Source organism: Rhinolophus hipposideros (assembly GCF_964194185.1).
Source record: "Rhinolophus hipposideros genome assembly, chromosome: 1".
NCBI lineage: Eukaryota > Metazoa > Chordata > Mammalia > Chiroptera > Rhinolophidae > Rhinolophus > Rhinolophus hipposideros.
This window is the reverse complement of record NC_138047.1, coordinates 53,276,284-53,295,726: the sequence shown is the minus strand read 5'-3', so window position 1 is coordinate 53,295,726 and position 19,443 is coordinate 53,276,284. Positions and strand designations below refer to the sequence as shown.

The 19,443-nt window shown below is 35.9% G+C and overlaps 1 protein-coding gene across 1 annotated transcript; it reads right to left on the bottom strand.

Annotated features, from left to right (window-relative positions):
• Positions 1 to 1,235: 1,235 nt before the first annotated feature.
• Positions 1,236 to 13,962, bottom strand: AFM (afamin; the record flags this gene model as incomplete). The annotated part of the gene is given in 10 exon segments (XM_081052489.1): positions 1,236 to 1,386; positions 2,176 to 2,241; positions 4,597 to 4,628; positions 5,228 to 5,360; positions 6,208 to 6,225; positions 6,227 to 6,417; positions 7,131 to 7,233; positions 7,532 to 7,545; positions 7,547 to 7,581; positions 13,911 to 13,962. Coding segments are annotated over 10 exon segments (795 nt in total).
• Positions 13,963 to 19,443: the final 5,481 nt, after the last annotated feature.

The following is a 19,443-nucleotide window of genomic DNA, read 5'->3' as shown; positions in this document are numbered from 1 at the left end:
TTTGATAATAGCCATTCTGACTTTGTGTGAGGTGGTATCTCATTGTGGTTTGGATTTGCATTTAGTTGAATAATTTTTTAAAAGCTGATCTGCCCCCCTAGTCCCTTCTCCAGACTTGCCAGAATGAGTCTGTACATTTTTCCCTCCTCTCTGTTCCAACTTCACATGAACTGCATTGAGTTTCATCAAAACACCAGGCTATTCCAGAACACTTCACTTTGTTTAAGCTGTTTCTCCTGCTTGGAATCTTCTGGTGAACACTGAGAGTGAAGAATGGGATGAAGTTCTGGGTTGAGGTGAGAAATAGAATGGGGGTTGGCACCATGTTTCCAATAAACCACATAGAACCAGAGAGCCAGTGTTTGCAAACATATATGCATTTCACCTAAGGACATCATCATTCTAGGCAACACATCTCTTATTGTCTGGAATTCACTTCTATTTTGAATGGACCACAGTTCAATTCCTCTTATTTTTCCATAAAGACATCAAACAGAAAATTAAGGATATTATATAATCCCTTTCTCTCAGCTCCAAACATCATAGAAAAATCTTCACTTATATTCTAATTTGGTACATTGTATTTAATATTATAAATCCCACATCTCTATAAACAGTCAGAAAATACAAAAATAAATAGCAAGTGAGAAGCTTTTAACTGGAGTACAGTTAGGAAAAAATAATTCTTGGGGATATCTGTTGTCCACTGCTTGAAATAAAATGTGCACATCTTCATATTTTAAAATTCAGATTGCTTAATTAACATGCTATTTCACTATGAATTTAAAACAGTAAAAACTAATTAAAAGTCATTAATAAAAAGTCTAATTTCAACCAAGAAGTCAGGATATTTTAAATGAAATTTTGTTACCTTTGTGTGCATGAACAACTTAAACTAGGTCAATATATTGACCAGTTTATGCTCTTGGAAAATCACTTTAAAGAATAAATTTATTTTAAATTTACATATCCACTTATTTGGAAAGACTGTTCCTAAATATCCTGAGGAGACTCAGAGAAAGCAGCTCTTAAAAACATAATGGTAACAAATCATTCTCTGAGCTTTACTACTGTTTTCTAATATCTCTAAAAGAGGATTTGCAATATTAAAGAGAACTTTAATCTCTGGCCAAAATGAATGTTCACAAATACTAAATTCCTGATGTTTTATGTCAAGAATGTTTAGCCATGTGAAACAGAATCTGCTGAGTACTCTAAAAACAATCCCCTGTATACTAGGAGAGAGAATATTTTCCCCCATCACAGGTGCACTGCACAATATCCCCTTCACAGCAGCCATCATACTTGGAAGAAACAGCTTCTAGGAGGGAGGTAAGTTCCTTAAATTCAATCTTGGGGAATTTTTTACTAAGTACAGCAATGTTTCTGGAAAGAAAAAATTGATAAATCACTAAAACAACTTGAACAGTAAATAAGACAAGAGGCAGTTCTTTGATGGTACAGCATAAATAGCTGCAATAAGCATTGGTACCCTTGTTTTTTCATAGATATCTTTACCAAGTACCTTTTTATACATTGCACAGCCTGAATGATCACTTTGAAAATCCTAAAATGATATTTTGAGTCCTGGATCAGGACTGGGGATAAAAGGCCTCAGAGATATGTTCTCTTCCATGAAGTTTATAGCAAAGCACATTTTATAAGGACTGCCGTTTTCTGTTGTGAGTCCATGGCAAGCATAAATAACCTATCACAGAGATCTTTCCTGCTGATTTATTTGAAATCTCAGAATTTGTCTCGAGACATTGCATTAGCACCCTTACTAGTTGGTTAGGGTGAACAGTTGAGATAAAATTTATCCTTTAAGGTTGTCTCCTAGTCATTAAAGTCAAAGATGGTTGGATAAGTCAGTCTAAAGCACTTGGAAGTTTCACAACTCTGGGTGGGAACTCCCAGACCAATTCAGATTCCCAAGTAACAACAAAAAAAAATCTCAGAAGTAGCCCTCTTTCTCTCTGGGGTCTCCCTACTTCTTGAGTCTTTTCTCATTCCCACCTAATGTCCTGGTTCTGAGCTACCACGTAGACTGAGACCCACCTCAAACACTCTGGGGATCTAGGAGGAGTATAAATAGAAAGCAATTAATGGTTTAACAAAAATGGAACACGGACAAGTAAATATGAGTAGAGACAACATACACATTATAAAACTCACAAAGATTTTAAGACTTGAGGTCCAAATTTCCAATATGCCCCACAGACAGTTTTTTGATAAGAAGACAATGCTTTTATTTTTTTTTTTATTAATTAATTTATTTATTAGTTTCAGGTGTACAAAACAAGGTAATACTTAGACGTTCATCATTTATATCCCTCATACTGTGAACCCCCCTCCCCCCATCCACTATCCCTCCGACCTCACACTGAACCATCACATTATATATATAAAATTATAGTTGGCATTCATTAATGTTTAGCTTCTGATGTACAATGCCATGATCAGGTATCCACAGTATCCCTGAGGTGGTCTCCCAAATAGGACGCATGTCCATCGGATACCCAACAAAATCTTTACAACATTATAGAATACCTTCCCCAAATTAATTTTCAAAAGAAAAACCCTGAGGCCATCTTGTGGTTACCAGCTGCTTCCAAATCCCTTCACCTTTCCCCTTATCCCCAACCCCCTCCCACACACCCATCTAACCACTCTCGGTTTTTTCTCTGCGTCCCCAAAACTGACTCTGATTAGTTCATTCACATAGTCTTTTCTTTAGATTCCATATATAAGTGAGATCATATGGTACTTGTCTTTCTCTTTCTGACTTATTTCACTTAACATAATGTTCTCTAGGTCCATCCATGTTGCTGCAAATGATAAGATTTCTTTCTTCTTTATGGCTGCGTAATACTCCATTGTATAAATGTACCACAGCTTCTTAATCCAGTCATCTACCGATGGGCATTTCGGTTGTTTCCATATCTTGGCTATTGTGTAAAGTGCTGCAATAAACATAGGAGTGCATACAGATTTTTGAATTGGAGTTTTGGATTTCTCCGGGTAGATGCCTAGGAGTGGAATTACTGGATCATAGGGTAGTTCCATTTTCAGATTCCTGAGATACCTCCATACTGTTTTCCATAGTGGCTGCACTAATCTGCAGTCCCACCAACAGTGCACTAGCGTTCCCTTTTCTCCACATCCGCGCCAGCATTTGTTGTTTGTTGATTTATTGATAATAGCCATTTTGACTGGAGTGAGGTGGTATCTCATTGTGGTTTTTATTTGCATTTCTCTGATGGTTAGTGAGGTTGAGCATTTCTTCATATGTCTTCTTGCCTTCTGTATGTCCTTTTTAGAGAAATGTCTCCCCAAGTCCTCTGCCCATTTTTTAATTGGGTTGTTTGTTTTTTTGGAGTTGAGTTGAGTAAGTTTTTTATAGATTTGTGATATTAATCCCTTATCAGATATATCATTGGCAAATATCTTTTCCCATAGAGTAGGATCCCTTTTTGTTTTACTGATGGTTTCCTTTGCTGTGAAAAAACTTTTTAGTTTGATGTAATCCCACATGTTTATTTTTTCTCTTACTTCGCTCATGCGAGGGGATATATCAGTGAAAATCTTACTCCGGGTAATGTCCATGAAGTTTCTTCCTATATTTTCTTCTAGATATTTTATGGTTTCAGATCTTACATTTAAGTCTTTAAGCCATTTTGAATTTGTTTTTGTATATGGTGTAAGGAGGTGGTCCAGCTTCATTTTCTTGCATGTGTCCGTCCAGGTTTCCCAACACCACTTATTGAACAGACTGTCTTTACCCCATCGTACATTCTTGCTTCCATTGTCATAGATTAGATGGGCATATAGGCATGGATTTACGTCTGGACTCTCTATTCTGTTCCATTGATCTATGTATCTATTTTTATGCCAGTACCATGTTGTTTTGATTACTGTAGCCTTGTAGTATAGTTTGAAATCAGGTATCGTTATACCTCCCACTTTGTTCTTATTTCTCAAGATTGCTGAGGCTATCCGGGGTCTTTTATGGTCCCATATAAATTTTAGGATTATATGTTCTATTTCTGTGAAAAACGTTGTTGGTAGTTTGATAGGAATTGCGTTGAATATGTATATTGCCTTAGGCAGTATGGACATTTTAATTATATTAATTCTTCCTATCCATGAACATGGAATGTGTTTCCATCTATTTATGTCTTCTTTCATTTCTTTCTTCAGTGTTGTATAATTTTCTGAGTACAGATCCTTTACATCTTTGGTTAGATTTATTCCCAGATATTTTATAGTCTTTGGAGCAATTGTAAATGGAATTGTTTTTTTAATTTCTCCTTCTGCTATTTTATCATTGGTATATACAAATGCAACTGATTTCCGAATATTAATTTTATATCCTGCTACTTTACTAAATTCATCTATCAGTTCTAATAGTTTCTTGGTGGAGTCTTTAGGGTTCTCTATATATAGTATCATATCATCTGCATATAATGATAATTTTACTTCCTCCTTACCAATTTGGATGCCTTTTATTTCTTTCTCTTGTCTGATTGCTGTGGCTAGAACTTCCAGCACTATGTTGAATAGAAGTGGAGAAAGTGGGCAACCTTGTAAGAAGACAATGCTTTTAAATATTGTATGACAGGTTGTGCCTGAAGGAGAAAGTGAAAATTCTGTTGAAGCAAGAGTAAAATCCCACTTTTCTCTATTGCTTAACTATGTGTCAACCAAACTGTTATAATGTTTGCTCAGAAACAGAAAATCTAGGCAGTGTTTGTTGTAATAAATTTACATATCAAGAGAAGCATGCATTTGTGGCACATTATAAAGAGGGGCCTGTCTTTCTGACAACTCGCACTTGGTGGGAAGGCAAGCAAGGCAGTGTGCTGGGAGCTCATCCTTCTCTCCTGGGATGATTCTGTTTTATAGTTAGCTAAAAGAAGGCTTGCCAAAGACAAAAAATAAAATAGAATGTTTTACCTTAATATGAACTCACTAAGGCTTTCTTCCAATTTACAAGCAAGACAAAGCCAGAAGAGAGACTCTGGAAATGGAAAATTGTCTTTTGAGGGTCTCACGTAATAAGAACTTTAAGATCAGTAGCAGGTGACCAATGGGGTGAAAACCAGTAAAAGTAGAAAGAGAGTGATTATAACTGACAAACAACTCTTTTGCTTTAATTTAATTTTAAATAAGGATCTGCTGTGTTGGGTAATTCCTTATCCTTTAATCAAATAAATGTAATGCCCACCTTTGTTTGAAAGCAGTTGGCTTTGTCTTGTTCTCTGCAACATGTTTTAGTTATCTCCTCAAACCGAGCAGTGACTGTTAGAAGTGTAGGGGAGAAAACAAAGAGGTTCCTTCTGGAAACTTCATAGATATAACTATAAAAGAAAAAAGAAGAGAAGAAGGAAAAGGAAAGAAACAGGAAAGAAATGAAGGAATGGTAGACAAGGGGAAAGAAGAAAATGGAAGGGAAAGGAAAGATAGGAAAAGCCAAGGAGATCAAGTTGTGAAAATGAAAGTGTGAAGAAGAATTTCACATCACAGAAGTTTTCAATATAAGGCAGCATTATCCAGTCTCCAATAAAAGTTTTTAAAGTCGTATCATTGAAATTCCCCCCTCTGAAATGAGAGTGATGCTTGCAGTTCCAATCCTGAACACTGAGATATGGCTATTGTCCTCCCCTCCCCATGCTGCCAGCTGGTCAGCAGCTCTTCCATGTTTAAAGACTAGCTACCTAGGCATACTCCATCTGAGATTCAGGGATCAGATTCACTTATGTTCAAATAAACTTGTGGTTTACGTTTCAATGAATATACCAGCCTTCAAGAAAAAGTCTCTGCTTCTGCAATTACTGTGCTATTGAAAACAGATTTTTGCTAAACATTTATTGATTTAATGTTTACCCTCAGTAAAAGCTGCACTTTCCCTTTGGGAAGACTGTATTATTTCCTCCACTAGCAATTTGGCACCATGCAAGCACTTCTGTGCTAGGGCTTATCACATTAGAAAATACAGATCATTAACGAAAGGATCTTGAAAGCAGGTTTCATATCTTATTCATGTTTATATCCCCTGCACTGCACACAGAATCATGTTAAATGAATTAATCACTCAATGAATGCAGCCATGTTCCTTTGGAATAGAAATTAGATATTCTTTAGCTTAAGAATAATTCTTTAATTAGATCATTTTTCTACTTACTTGCTTAGAAAAATTAAACTTACTTGCTTAGAAAAGATTCAGTTACTTTTATAAGCCTGGCATTTCTCTTCAAGATTCAAAGTAGGAAGAGGAGGCAGAAACCCTACATTAGCTTTCTCATTACGAAAGAAACAGAGTCTTCTTTCAAAGACAACCTTACTGCAGCAATGGGAAAAATTATGTTTTTGTGGTAGCTCCTCCCCAGCACACATCACTTCCAGTAAAGCATCATTCTGGACAACAGAGAAGTAAAAGACACTTTTCATTCATTGTGAAGTTTCTCAACCTTCTGACATAACACAATGATGAGTGAGTATCACCCTTAGGAAAAAAGATTGCAATTTTCCCAATATCACCAGCACAGTATCTTGACCCACACCCTTGACAACCATTTTGCACTTTGGGAAACTTTCTCTATCCTATCCTGAGGTCCCGTAACCTCTTACTTTTCTTTGCTGCCTATCTTTCCCTTGTATGACAGCTTTTTCCCCCTCTCTCAATGTGACAGGGTCAGAGTATGAATATGTTGGTAAATTATTTAGTAGTGGTATTTGGCAATATTTTTCTAGAGATGCAGATGGTGACTATATTTGGGAAAGGCCTAGAAAATAGGGTGTGATAGTAGAGTAGATATTGAGACAGACAGCTGAGGGTACCTCTGTACTTCTGTGCACTTTGCAGGCATTTTGCTGCCCTGTGTCTGTATACATATGGCATGGACTGCAAGCTCATTGCCAAGTTCTCCTGTGCGTCATAATGTAGAATTGCAACTCTCCTAGGAAACTACCTTACCCTAAATACCCAATTCAGGCCAAATAAAAATGAGGAGCGTGGAGCATCTCTCTTTATATTTTAAGCCAAAATTTCTCTGTGTTGACAAACTTGTTTGTCTAAGAAATGCAAATAATTTACTTATTGATAATTTTGAACACTATGGGAATATCACATTAGCCAAGCATTGATCTTTGTATTCTTTCACAGCTTTTAGCAACATTTCTACTCCTTCAGAAGATGCCTCCTGAATATATTGAGCAAAGGCAATGGTGGTGCTGCAACAATCCAGAGTACACAGCGATTACCTGCAGATATACCACGTATGTCCAGCAAAAATTCAGAGGAACATCTACTTGTTGACTAGTCTCAGGAAGTTATCAAAGTATGAGGCTATAAATTTTACAACTTCTTGATGATTCAATTGCCTCATCTGAATTTTATGATTAATATTGTACTTACTTTTTCAATATGCTGTCTACTTAATTAAATTATTTTGAGAAGCATTAACATTTCTGGAATATATCAGATAATATTATGAGAAACACCATAATCATCAAAAAGACTTTAGAGAACCATATGTCCAAATTTCTCCTCTATAAATTTCTGAGTGATGCTGAAATCATCTGAAAAACAAAAACATTTAGGTTATTATATATCCTGGTATTTTAACATTTTCCCAATAAATGATTAAGTCTGATATCTAAATTTACAAAGTATAAAATAGAGAACTGATGGTAGAAAATAATTTGCTGTATTTAACAGAAAGGAAAAAGTCATATGAACCAAATATGGGCTCTTAATCACAGCTGATCATGTGCTCAAGACACATTCGTTAAATTGAATTGATTTGAATTAATCTCAAACTGACCAGACTTTAGATTTGCCATTGATGGCTCCCTAGCCACAAAAGTCAAATACAATCACCATTTCCATGTTAAGTTTTTATCATGTATGACTACAAAAGTAACATAAAGGCTAACTGACACGTGATTTAATGCTACAACAGATGCCATACATGTTGGTGGTCAGTATAGTTTATAGTGCTAGCCAGATAACAGACGTTTAGGTAATCTCTGGACTAGTCTCAGATCACTGATTCCCTCCCAATGAGCATATACTAACCAGGGCACATCTGTATTTGCCCACATAGACTCTTTTCATGGAGTCCTTACTTTTGCAAAGCATTGTGCTGGACCCTATGAGGCAATTAGTAATGGCCAAGACATCTCCCCTGGACCTCACATTCCTAAGTACTCTCAGTGCAAATGACTCATGAACAAGACAACAGTCCAATTTAGAATGTATATGACATTCTGAAGTAATGTGAGTACATATATGACAGCAATGCTTTATGGGTGAAGAACTAGAAGTGGATTATAGGAGGAGTGGCATAAATTGAATCTGAAAATGTACAAGATTTCAGCTAGCAGAAAAATAAGAAGTTGTATTTCTATGTGGACAGAATGATGTGAGTAAAACACAAAGGTGAGAATCCTTGGGATGTTTTTAGGGAAAGTCAATTAATCCACTTTGATAAGAAAGTGGGTCATAAAGAAGAATAATAGAACTTAAGATAGAAAGGACCTGGGTCTAAATTACATGTAAAGCTGAGCTTGGGCTTCAATTTGAAGCCATGAAGAACCATTGAAATGTTTATATAAAAAAATAAAATGATCATTTCAGTATGGTAAGAAATACCAGCCAAGTAGTGGCACACCTAGTATTCTGGGATCTCCCACGGTGCCTGATAAATAGAAAGTAACTAGAATATTTGTCAAATACATGGATGGAAGAATCAAGAGCTGGATGGGAAAAAAGCCCATCAGGAGACTTTTGCAATTGTCCTCTTGAGAAATCAGCAGGACATCCGTTTTGGTAAATGGATATGCAAAGGAAAACAGGAATGCAACAGATGTTAGACTCAAAAAATCAACAGGATTTTTAAACAAGTTGTTACAAGAGGCAAAGGAGAAAGAGAGCTCGAGAACGACCACTCTTCTTCAAGTCCTGTGACTGGTCTCTCTAGCAGGCACTGTGGGAGGTACCAAGTTGAGTAAGACACAATCCACATCTTCAGGGCCACTGTGATACTTATGGAATCTTTGTGCAAGGTACAAAAAGGTGCTCCTTCCAGGCTAGAGGAAATACAAAAAACACCCTCTCTGAACAGATGAAGTTCAAAATGTTCCCCTTTGGGGTAGAAGAAATATAAAAGTCACCCTGTCCTCTAGACTGACACTGCATTGGCAAGGCTTGGAGTGAGGGTTGTGGGTGTACAGGCGTGGGGAAATTTAGAAACTGTAGATTGGAGGAAGCTATAGGTGTTTTCCACCCAGTTGGGAGATATGTTGGACAATAAAGTTTTCACGAAAATCCCAATTCAAACCTAGTGTTGCACTGTTATCGTACACTACATACATTTGCAAGAAATATGAGTATTTTCAAATCCAAATTATATTTCCCAACAACACTCTATAGTGACATAAGTCTGGTGACCATTGGCTGGGTACGATAATTGTCTCTGTTTATAGATTGGATAATATGACCACCAAAATGCAAAATCTGGGAAGGGTAGTTCAAGATGTCTGTTCAGTATTTATAAACTAGTTGGGGTGAGGGAAGAAAAAACAAGTGAAAATTAAGTTGAAAGAAAACAAGGTAAAAATATATATATATATATAGAAATTATCCCAGCTTAGTCATTCCTTAGCTGATACACAAGTAAATTTCTTACCTACACCTTGAGTCTGTATGGATAAGGTCAGAGACCCAGTCAAAAAGAATAAGAAAATAACGAACCTGTAAGTTTTAACTGCTTCAATTCTTTAGAAGTCACTTTCACAAAGGAAAGTAATGTGATTGAGGAAAACCAAGTTTTTATATTATTTTTTGACACTCTTAGTAAAAAAGTAACCTGTTTAACCTATTCCTCACATACCTCATACTTGATTGTTATTTGGTCATATTACAGAATGCTTGCTAATCATTAACTAGGAAAAGAAATATCTCTCTGTTTCACTGGAAAAATCTATTGAGTTAGGAAAAAGGTCCACAGGTTAAGTATGTACCTTACTTAATCAAATAGACAACCAAACTAAAAGAAGAGAAAAATCTCGAAATATTGCAAATGTTAGAAGAAAAAGGACTAGAATAATTCACCAAAGAAAAAACATAAACCAGAAATATATTAAATTTCACTCATAATCAAAAGAAGTTAATTTTTAAAATAAAAATAATTTTTAGATATTTGATAGAATTATAAAAAAGAAAATAATTGAGATATAGCATTCTGGTAAACATATAGCAAAACAAGTGCCCATATAATCAAAGCTTTTGGAAAACAATTTATAGTAAGGATCAATAGTCTTAAAAATATTCATGTTATTTGAACTAATCACTCAAATTTTTGAATCTATACTAAAAATATGATTCTAAATATGGAAATATTTAAATATTTTAAAAAGAAATCTATTTCTTAGTTATGTCCACCACAAGGGCCTGAAAGCAACCAAGTAGCAAGGAGCACATTTAGTGTCCACATCTTGGGTTCTAAACCCACATCTTGGGTTCTAAACACACTTCTCTATTACAAGGATGTTGGGCTTCAAAGAGAAATAAATTATTCCAGGACTGGGAAATGAAAAATATAAGATGAGCTGAAAATATCATGCCAGAAACTAAGGAAGTGCTCAAAAACTGATGTGAGCAGGTCACAAAGAGATAAAAGCCAATGGGACAATTTGATAATTAAAATAAATAATGATAGGAATGCATTATACTCATTAACGTTTTGAAAAAGAATTCATGAATCTATACCAATACAAAAGTAAAATAAAAGTGGGGGTAGGAAACGCTCTTTTCTACAGGAGAATGCCAACTAATAAATATAGTTAGAAACAAAGTATAATCATTCGTTACTACCATAGGAATAACTAATTTAGGCTAGTTTCATGAAAGTATGCTAAAGTCACTGTGAGAAATTATTGGGCAATAGCATATTTGCAGTTTCAAAGCATCACTCTACAGATTACTTATTAATTACAAATAAAAAAGACATCTGTATAGGTGGATAAGTAAACAGTGGTATAGTCACTCTGAGTTGATATTTGTCTTTATAATTAATGAATATAAAGAATATGTAATAAAGAGGGAAATATTTTCTATATAATATTTGGAAAAAGAGCAGAATCTAAAATTTTATATGTTATGTGTAGAAGATGGTAGGGTTAACAGACCTATTAAACCAAAAGAAAAGGAGGGAGTGAAAGTGAGAAAGAAAGGAGGTGGAGAAGGAGATCGAGGAGAGGGAGTAGGAGAGAGAGAGCGAAAGCGAGAGAGAGAGCTTGAGAGAGAGATTGAGAGATTGACTTTTTTTCCCTAGACTGAGAATCAGGCAACTGATATGGTCAGCATCTTTGGTTGAAACTAATGAATGTTATTAATAGTGCTGACCTCTAATTGGTCTTTTGTCAGGGGATAAACCTGTTTCTAGGTATATTCAATTATTAGAAATCAATTTGCTTTTTATTTTCTTCTCAGATATGTTATAGTAGTCTCCCCCTTATCCATGGTTTCACTTTCTGCAGTTTCAGTTACCCACAGTCAACCACTGTCTAAAAATGCTAAATGGAAAATTCCAGAAATAAACAATTAATAAGTTTTAAATTCCATGCCATTCTGAGTAGCGTGATGAAATCTCATGCTGACCCACCAGGATGTGAATCGTCCCTTTATTCAGCGTACCCACGTTGTATATGCTCTCTGCCTGTTAGTCACTTAGTAGCTTGCTAGGTTATCAGATCGGTTATCAGAAAGAGAAAAAGAGAGAGAGAGAGAGAGAGAGAGAGAGAGAGAGAGACAGAGAGAGAGAGACAGAGAGACAGAGAGACAGAGAGACAGAGAGACAGAGAGAGAGACAGAGAGAGAGACAGAGACAGAGAGACAGAGACAGAGAGAGAGACTATATTCACATAGCATTTATTACAGTATATTGTTATAATTGTTCTATTTTATTACGGTTGTTCATCTCTTACTGTGTCTAATTTGTAAATTAAACTTTATCATAGGTATGTATGTATAAGAAAAAACAGAATATGTAGGTGTCAGGCTTCCACTGGGGGTCTTAGGACATATCCTCTACCGATAAAGGGGACTACTATATTTATTATTTGTGATTAATGGTTCATACCTGGCAATTATGAGAAGACAGCTCCAATTCATCCATTTCACAAATCTAAGCCCCCTGTCACTGATAAGAATGTGATTCTGTTTATAACCATATGAAGTAAAATAGCAATCTGATTTGCCTAGCTAAAAATTTAAGATATTTAAACTAATTTTCTTCCTGGTCATTTCAAATTTGCTTGGAATTATCTAACAGCTAATTTCCTCATTAATAGGTAATACATTTTGAAGCTTTGATAAATGCGCCTAGAAATGTTTGCTTCAACAATTTAGACACATACAATATAGACACTGGGGAAAAAAAGAAGAAGAAAGCCAGTGATATATTCAAAAAATTGGAAAAAACCCTGAAAACCATAAAACAGAGGGAATCAAATTGATAAGAAAAAGTAGATAAGATGGAACTTCAGCTCAAAATGTGGAAGATGAGTTCTTCCCAGGGGCATTTCAGAGAAGCTCCAAGTCTGAAAACTATAAAGAACAGATATAGGCTATAGGGAAATAATCAGGAGAATAAATATTTTAAAAAGGCTAATTCTGAACAGCTAAGTTAGTAGATGATACTTACTTCCTCTTCCCTTTCGTTGCCTCCACACACACACACAGAGAGAGCACGCTTGAGTAACTGTAGTTGGTGTCTTTTATCGCTAGGTCAAAATCTAAACGTGACCCTTTCTTAGTTTCGGTTCCCCAAAAGCCGACCTCCAGACAAAGACTTGTAATTTATTTGGAAGGTGATACGAGGAGGCACAAGTTGAGGACGTGAGGAAACGAGACCAAGAAGGGAGAAAAGCTAATAAAGCAGGTGTTAATAAGAGGAGTAACAGTCAGGCGCCTGGGTATAACCCTACAGGAACTGTCTAAGAAATGGAAGATTTCCTAGAAGTGTCCTATGAGAGGACCTGGAAGCTGAGGCATTTATCCACTGACTGCGATATACATAAGTAAGAAGAATAATCATGAAAACCCTAAGGGGAAAAAAAAAGCTACTGGCATGAGGAATTGTGCAAAGCAGCACTACCAGATAATAAAACATCCCAAAACATTATAATAATTAAAATGGTGTGGAACTGGCAATCAAGAGAGAGACAGATAAAACAAACTAAAAATCTAAAATTATATTCAAATATCTATCCATACACTAGGGTGATTTCAGTAGATCAGAGATCCAAATGTAAAAAGGAAAAAAAAAACTAACATAAAAGTACTAGAAGAAGCACAAGTGGGGAAACTTTTCCTAACTATGATGCAAAATCCAGAAGCAGTAATAAATTCAACTACCTAAACTTTTTGTCTAAGACTTTACATGGAAAAATACTATAGACAAAGTCAAAAACAAAGAAAAGGTAGCTGTAACCTATATCATAATATACAAAGCACTCCTGGAAATTTGATAGAAAACAAAAGACCAATAATCTGATAGAAAAATAGTAAAATGGTATAAGCAGAAAAACGCTAACGGCCTCTAACAAAAGGCATTTAAAAGAAGCATTTAAAAGCATTATGAGCATTTAAAAGAAGATGCTCATAATATGAGACATGCAGGTCTAAACAACACCCCAGTATACCATTTCTCACCTGTTTGGCAAAAATCTAAAAAGTTTGACGACATACTTTGAGGATAAAACTGTGGAGAAATAGGTCCTCTCATCCATTGCTAATGGGAATGCAAAATGGTGACACAATATCTATGGAGAGGAATTCAGCAATACCTATACAGATATGCGTTTGTCCTTTGAGCCAACACATTTTCTAATAGGTATCTTACCTAAAAGTATACTGCCAATGTTACTAAACGATGAAGGCACTAGGTTATGCATCGTGGCATTATTTGCAGTAAAAAAAAGATTAAAAATCATCCAAATGTCCATCAACAGAAGGTTGGTTAATAAATTATAAAGAAATTTACAAATTTATAATTTATTAATAAATAACAAAGAAATTCTATGAAGCTGTCAAAAAATTGAGGAAAAAAACTTATGCACAATAGTAAGTGATTGCCAAGATTACATTTCTAAGTGAAAAAAAGCAACGTATAGAACAACAAATGTAGTATGTAACCCTTTGTGTAATAAAGATAGAATGGTGTAATAGGAACATGCTCATATACATATTTACTTAGATATAAAAAACAAAGAACAGATGGATAAACCAAGAACTAAGGAAAGCTCTTATCTATAGGAGAAAAGGAGACCAGGGGAGTAGGGTTAATGCCTCAGTCAGTTCAGACTGCTCTAACAAAATAGCATAAACTGGGTGGCTTATAAACCACCAAAATTTATGTCTCACAGTTGTGGAGGCTGGAGTCTGAGATCAGGTGCCAGCATGGTAGGGTTCTGGTGAGAGCTTTCTTCTGGGTGCCAACTTCTAGTTATATCCTCATATGGCAGAGAGAGGGTTTCAGGGAAATACTGGCCTCATAGAATGAATTGGAAATTGTTCTTTACTCTTCCATTTTTTGAAAGAATTTGTGTAGAATTAGTATTATTTCTTCTTTAAATGTTTAGTGGAATTCACCAGTTAAGCCTGGAGTTTTATTTGTGGAAATGATCTTAACTAAATTTTCCATTTCTTTAATAGATATAGAAATAATCAGATTATCTATTTTTTCTTGAGTGAGCTTTGGTAGTTTGTGTTTTTCAAGGCACTTGCCCATTTTATCTAAATTGTCAAATTTGTTGGCAAAAAGTTTTTCAAAATATTACCTTATTATTATTTTAATATCTATGGTGATGTCTCCTCTCTCATTCATGACATTGGTGGTTTGTTCTCTTTTTTCCCACTGATAAATCTGGCTAGAGCTTTATCAATATTATTGATTTTCTCAAAGAATCAGCATTTGGTTTCCTTGATTTGTACGTTTTCCTTGTTTTTTTCTGTTTTCAATTTTACTGTTTTCTAACTTTATCATTTCCTCTCTTATGCTTACTTGTTTTAATTTGCTCTTTTTTGTCTTTTAATTTCTTAAGGTGGAAGCTAAATTCATTAGTTTGGGATCTTTTTTCATTTGTAATATATGTTATATGAGGATAACAAAGGGGTATAAATTACAAAACAGAGTGCCCTTATTGATATAAATTTTAAGTATTGCCTTAGCATTTCACAAATTCTGATATGCTGTCTTTTCATTTTCATTCAGTTCAAAATATTTTTAAATGCCCTTTTTGCTTCTCCTTTGATTCATGAGTTCTTTAGAAGTGTGTTATTTATCTCATGAATATTTTGGGATTTCCAGAGACCCCACTATTATTTATTACCAATTTAATTTCCATACTACTAAGCAATTTTGTGGATTCTCCCGTAACTCTCTTAAAGTGGCATCTTTGGGAGACAAATTCCTTATATAGTAATCCACCATTGGTGGGTGGAACGGGGCCCAGCATGAGATTGGAAGAGCTAATTCTTAAGAGTGGCTGCTCTGTACTCACTTGGTTTCAACAGTTTGTCACCCCCACAGAAGTTTTTAGTTTACCAATATCAGGAATGAGGGAGGTGACATCACCATAGATATTAAAATAACAAGGGGAGGGGAGTGGCCAGATGGCTCAGTTAGTTAGAGGGCGAACTCTCAACAACAAAGTTGCCGGTTCAATTCCCGCATGGGATAGTGGGCTGTGCCCCCTGAAACTAAAATTGAAAATGGCGACCAGACTTGGAGTTGAGCTGCGCCCTCCATAACTAGATTGAAGGACAACGACTTGGAGCTGATGGTCCCTGGAGAAACACACTGTTCCCCAATATTCCCCAATAGAAATAAAAATTAAAAAATAAAATAACAAGGGGATATTTTGAAAAATATTTGCCAATAAATTAGACAACTTAGATGAAATGGGCAAATGCCTTGAAAAACAAAACCAAAGCTCACTCCACAAAAAAATACATTATCTAATCCTGTTCACACCAGGCAGTCTGGGTTATTCTGATTTGTTTCACAGCAGTGGCAATGGGGCAAGTGATAGTCTTCTTTGCAATTTAAGAGTGCAATTTAAAATCTCTCACCCCCTCCACCTATCCACCCTCTTTAAAGTCAGCTACCCTAGATTGCCACCTCTCCCTAATTCCCATTAAATACACACACTAGATCTTAAGAGTCTTCACCCTTCTCTCTGGTGTGTTGGATATTTTATGTTAATTTCTCAAACCCAGACTTCTCCTTTCTCCCAGTGTGGGTTTTTGAATATGGAACTGGCAACTCCTCAGTTCACTACCTTATAAGAGTATTACAGCCATGTGATATTCATCCACATAGACAACAAATACTTATAGAATGCCTGTTATGTTCCACACACTGTTCAGTATGCTAAGGATAACAGAAACGAACAAAACAAACTGAAATCCCTGTCCGCGTGGGGCTTACACTTGTGGTAGACAGAAAAATAAAGTAATAAACAAGTAAAATCTAGCATATATCAGATGGTGCTAAATGGTGTGGGAAATAGGAATGGGGTACTATTTAAAATAGGACAGTTAAGAAAGACATCATCATTTAGCAGATGATAATGAGTAGAAGTCTGAGGCATTGATGGAATGAGCCCCACCCATATCTGAGGGCAGTTTTCCAAGCAAGAAGACTCGCAAGGGCCAGACTCTGAGCAGGAAATTAATTGGTAACTTGAAGAAGAGCAAGGAGGTCACTGTGCATGAGCAAGGAGACCCAGTGGACAAGGAGAAACAGAAAAGGGCAAAAAGGTATCATCATGTAGGGTCATTGTACAGACTTTGCATTTATTCTGAGTGACATGGGAAGTCACTATAGGTTTTAGGTGAAATAGTGGCATAGTGTGTGTGTGTGTGTGTGTGTGTGTGTGTGTGTGTGTGTGTGTGTGTGTTATGTCAGCTCTGACTCCTGATGATCCTGTGAATCTGTGTCCTACTCAACAGCCCTGCTCAGCTCCTGTAGACTCAAACCTATGGCTTCTTTTATGCAGTTAATCCACCTCATATTTGATCTTCCTCTTTTCCTGTTGCCTTCTGTCTTTCCCAGCATTATTGTCTTTTCCAAAGAACCCTGCCTTATCATGATGTGCCAAAAGTAAGACAGCTTGAGTTTTGTCATTTTGCCTCCACTGATATTTCAGGCTTAATTAGCTCTAGGACCCACTTGTTCTTTCTGGCCACTCAAGATGTCCGTTGAGCTTTTCTCCAGCACAATGTTTTAAATGAATTCATTTTTTTTCCTGTCAGCTTTCTTTTCTGTCCAACTTTCGCATCAGCACATTGTAATTGGGAATATGAGGGTGTGGGTGATCTTAGCCTTGGTCTCTAATGACACACCTTTACTCTTGGTGATTTTTCCTAGTTCTTCCATTGCTGCCCTTCCAAGTCTCGGCCACAGACATAATGTACTTAGATGTAAAAGACCTAGAGAGATGTGACTAGAGCTGTGGGTGGGGCAAGGAGACTAATTAGAAAGTTATTGAAATAATCATATGTGGTATGATTGTGGCTTGTACTACAGATATTGAGAAACAGTCAAATTCCGAATGGACTTTGAAAATAGAGTCAACAGGCTTTGTTTATAGATTGAATATAGGAGTGATATGGAAGAGAGGAATGATAGATGACTCTAAAGCTTCTGGCTTGAGAAACTAAAAAGATGGACAAGACATAGAGAGAGACACAAGTTTAGGACAGGGCAGAGTTCAATTTGGAATGTGCAAAGTTTGAGTTATTTCTGCATTATCAACATGGAAACGTCCAGAGAGAAGCTGACAATGAGCCTGGAAATTAAGGAAGAATCCAGGCTAGAAATATAAATATGTGCTGTCAACATCTAGCTGGTATTAATGCACTAAGCCAAGATGAGATCACCTAGGGAGCTAGTTTAGATTCAGGATAAGCTGCTCTGGGGACACTCCAACATTTATAGGTCAAAGAGTTGCAGAAAATGCAACGAAGAAGACTGAAGAGATGCAGCCAATAAGATTGGAAGAAAATCCAAAAGCCACGTAAGAAAATGTTTCAAGGAAAAGGGAATGCTCTATTGTGTCAGATTCTACTGAGAGAAATCAGATAAGCTAAAGACTGAGAATTGACTACTAGATTTTGTAGCATGAAAGTCATTGGTACTTTGACTACAGAAGCTTTCACCCTGAGTTTTTATTTATTGTTTGACTAACTTGTCTTTTCAAAGAAGTAGAAATGATCTCAAATCTCCAATGTACTATTGTATTTGTGTCGGTTTGTCCTTGTATTTCCAATCATTTTTTTCTTTATATACCCCAATGAAGTCATTTGGCTTATAAATTTTCCTGACAGTCTTATCTTAACTGAACTCTTCTCTTAACAAAAAAAATGTTATTTTTCCTCTATAATGTTTTCATATTGAATTCTACTTCATCTTGCTATGATCTCTAAGTCAATACTTTTCAGAATTACAACAAAATCAGACAAAGTCCATAGATGTTGCAACAGAAGTCAAAGAAAAATGTAAAGTACAAAGCAATTGATTTAGAACTGAAAGCTTATTTTATTATTCCAGAGCAACTGCTTTCCCCTAAAGGAGAGGTCAAAGCGTGAATATAATTTTTTTATTTCTATTCAAAGCTAATATAATAAACAGCTTGCCTACTGATAGACTGATCTTTTGGTCACTACTTGCTGACCTTGCCCCTCTCAGTTCTGTCCTGTCCCTACTCCTTGGCTTCCATATCTCATGAGTTATCCTTCTAATAGCTAACCACTGATGGTTCTCTGCTTAGATATCATTTTGGTCCCCTGTTATCTACAATGTATTATCCAAACCCTTTAGAATAAAGCCAATGAGAATCGGACTCAATCCTACATAGCTTGCACATCATGCCTGATCTTCCATATCTATAACCTTCGTACCCACCCTGTCGTCCCCTAAAACCATTTATCATGTTTTGTCATAGGCTGTGTTACTCTTTCATAAATTTGCTTTCTCTTTTACTTAAATTGATGAATACCCACTCATCTTCTAAGACTCTTCTTAAATGTTTGTCTCTTCCATCCAGTATGAAACTTTCCCAAGCCAGAGTTGGTCTCATCTACCCTTTTATTCTCTCAAGAATTTGTCATCACATCTATTAGAGCCATAATCTTGTTCCATTGCTATTAGCTGCTTCCTTCTCTGCTTGAGCAACTGGAGGACAGTGACTGCACCCGGAACAGGAATTGGTATCCAGTAAGTGCCCAATAAATATTTGTGGAATAAAAAAATTAATCGATGAAAATATTAATTACTTGTGATCAAAACAACTACAGTAAACACTTACGTTTTTAAATGTCTGAATGGAGAACTGAACAAGATTGAGAAAAAAGTAGATGTTAAATGGTGA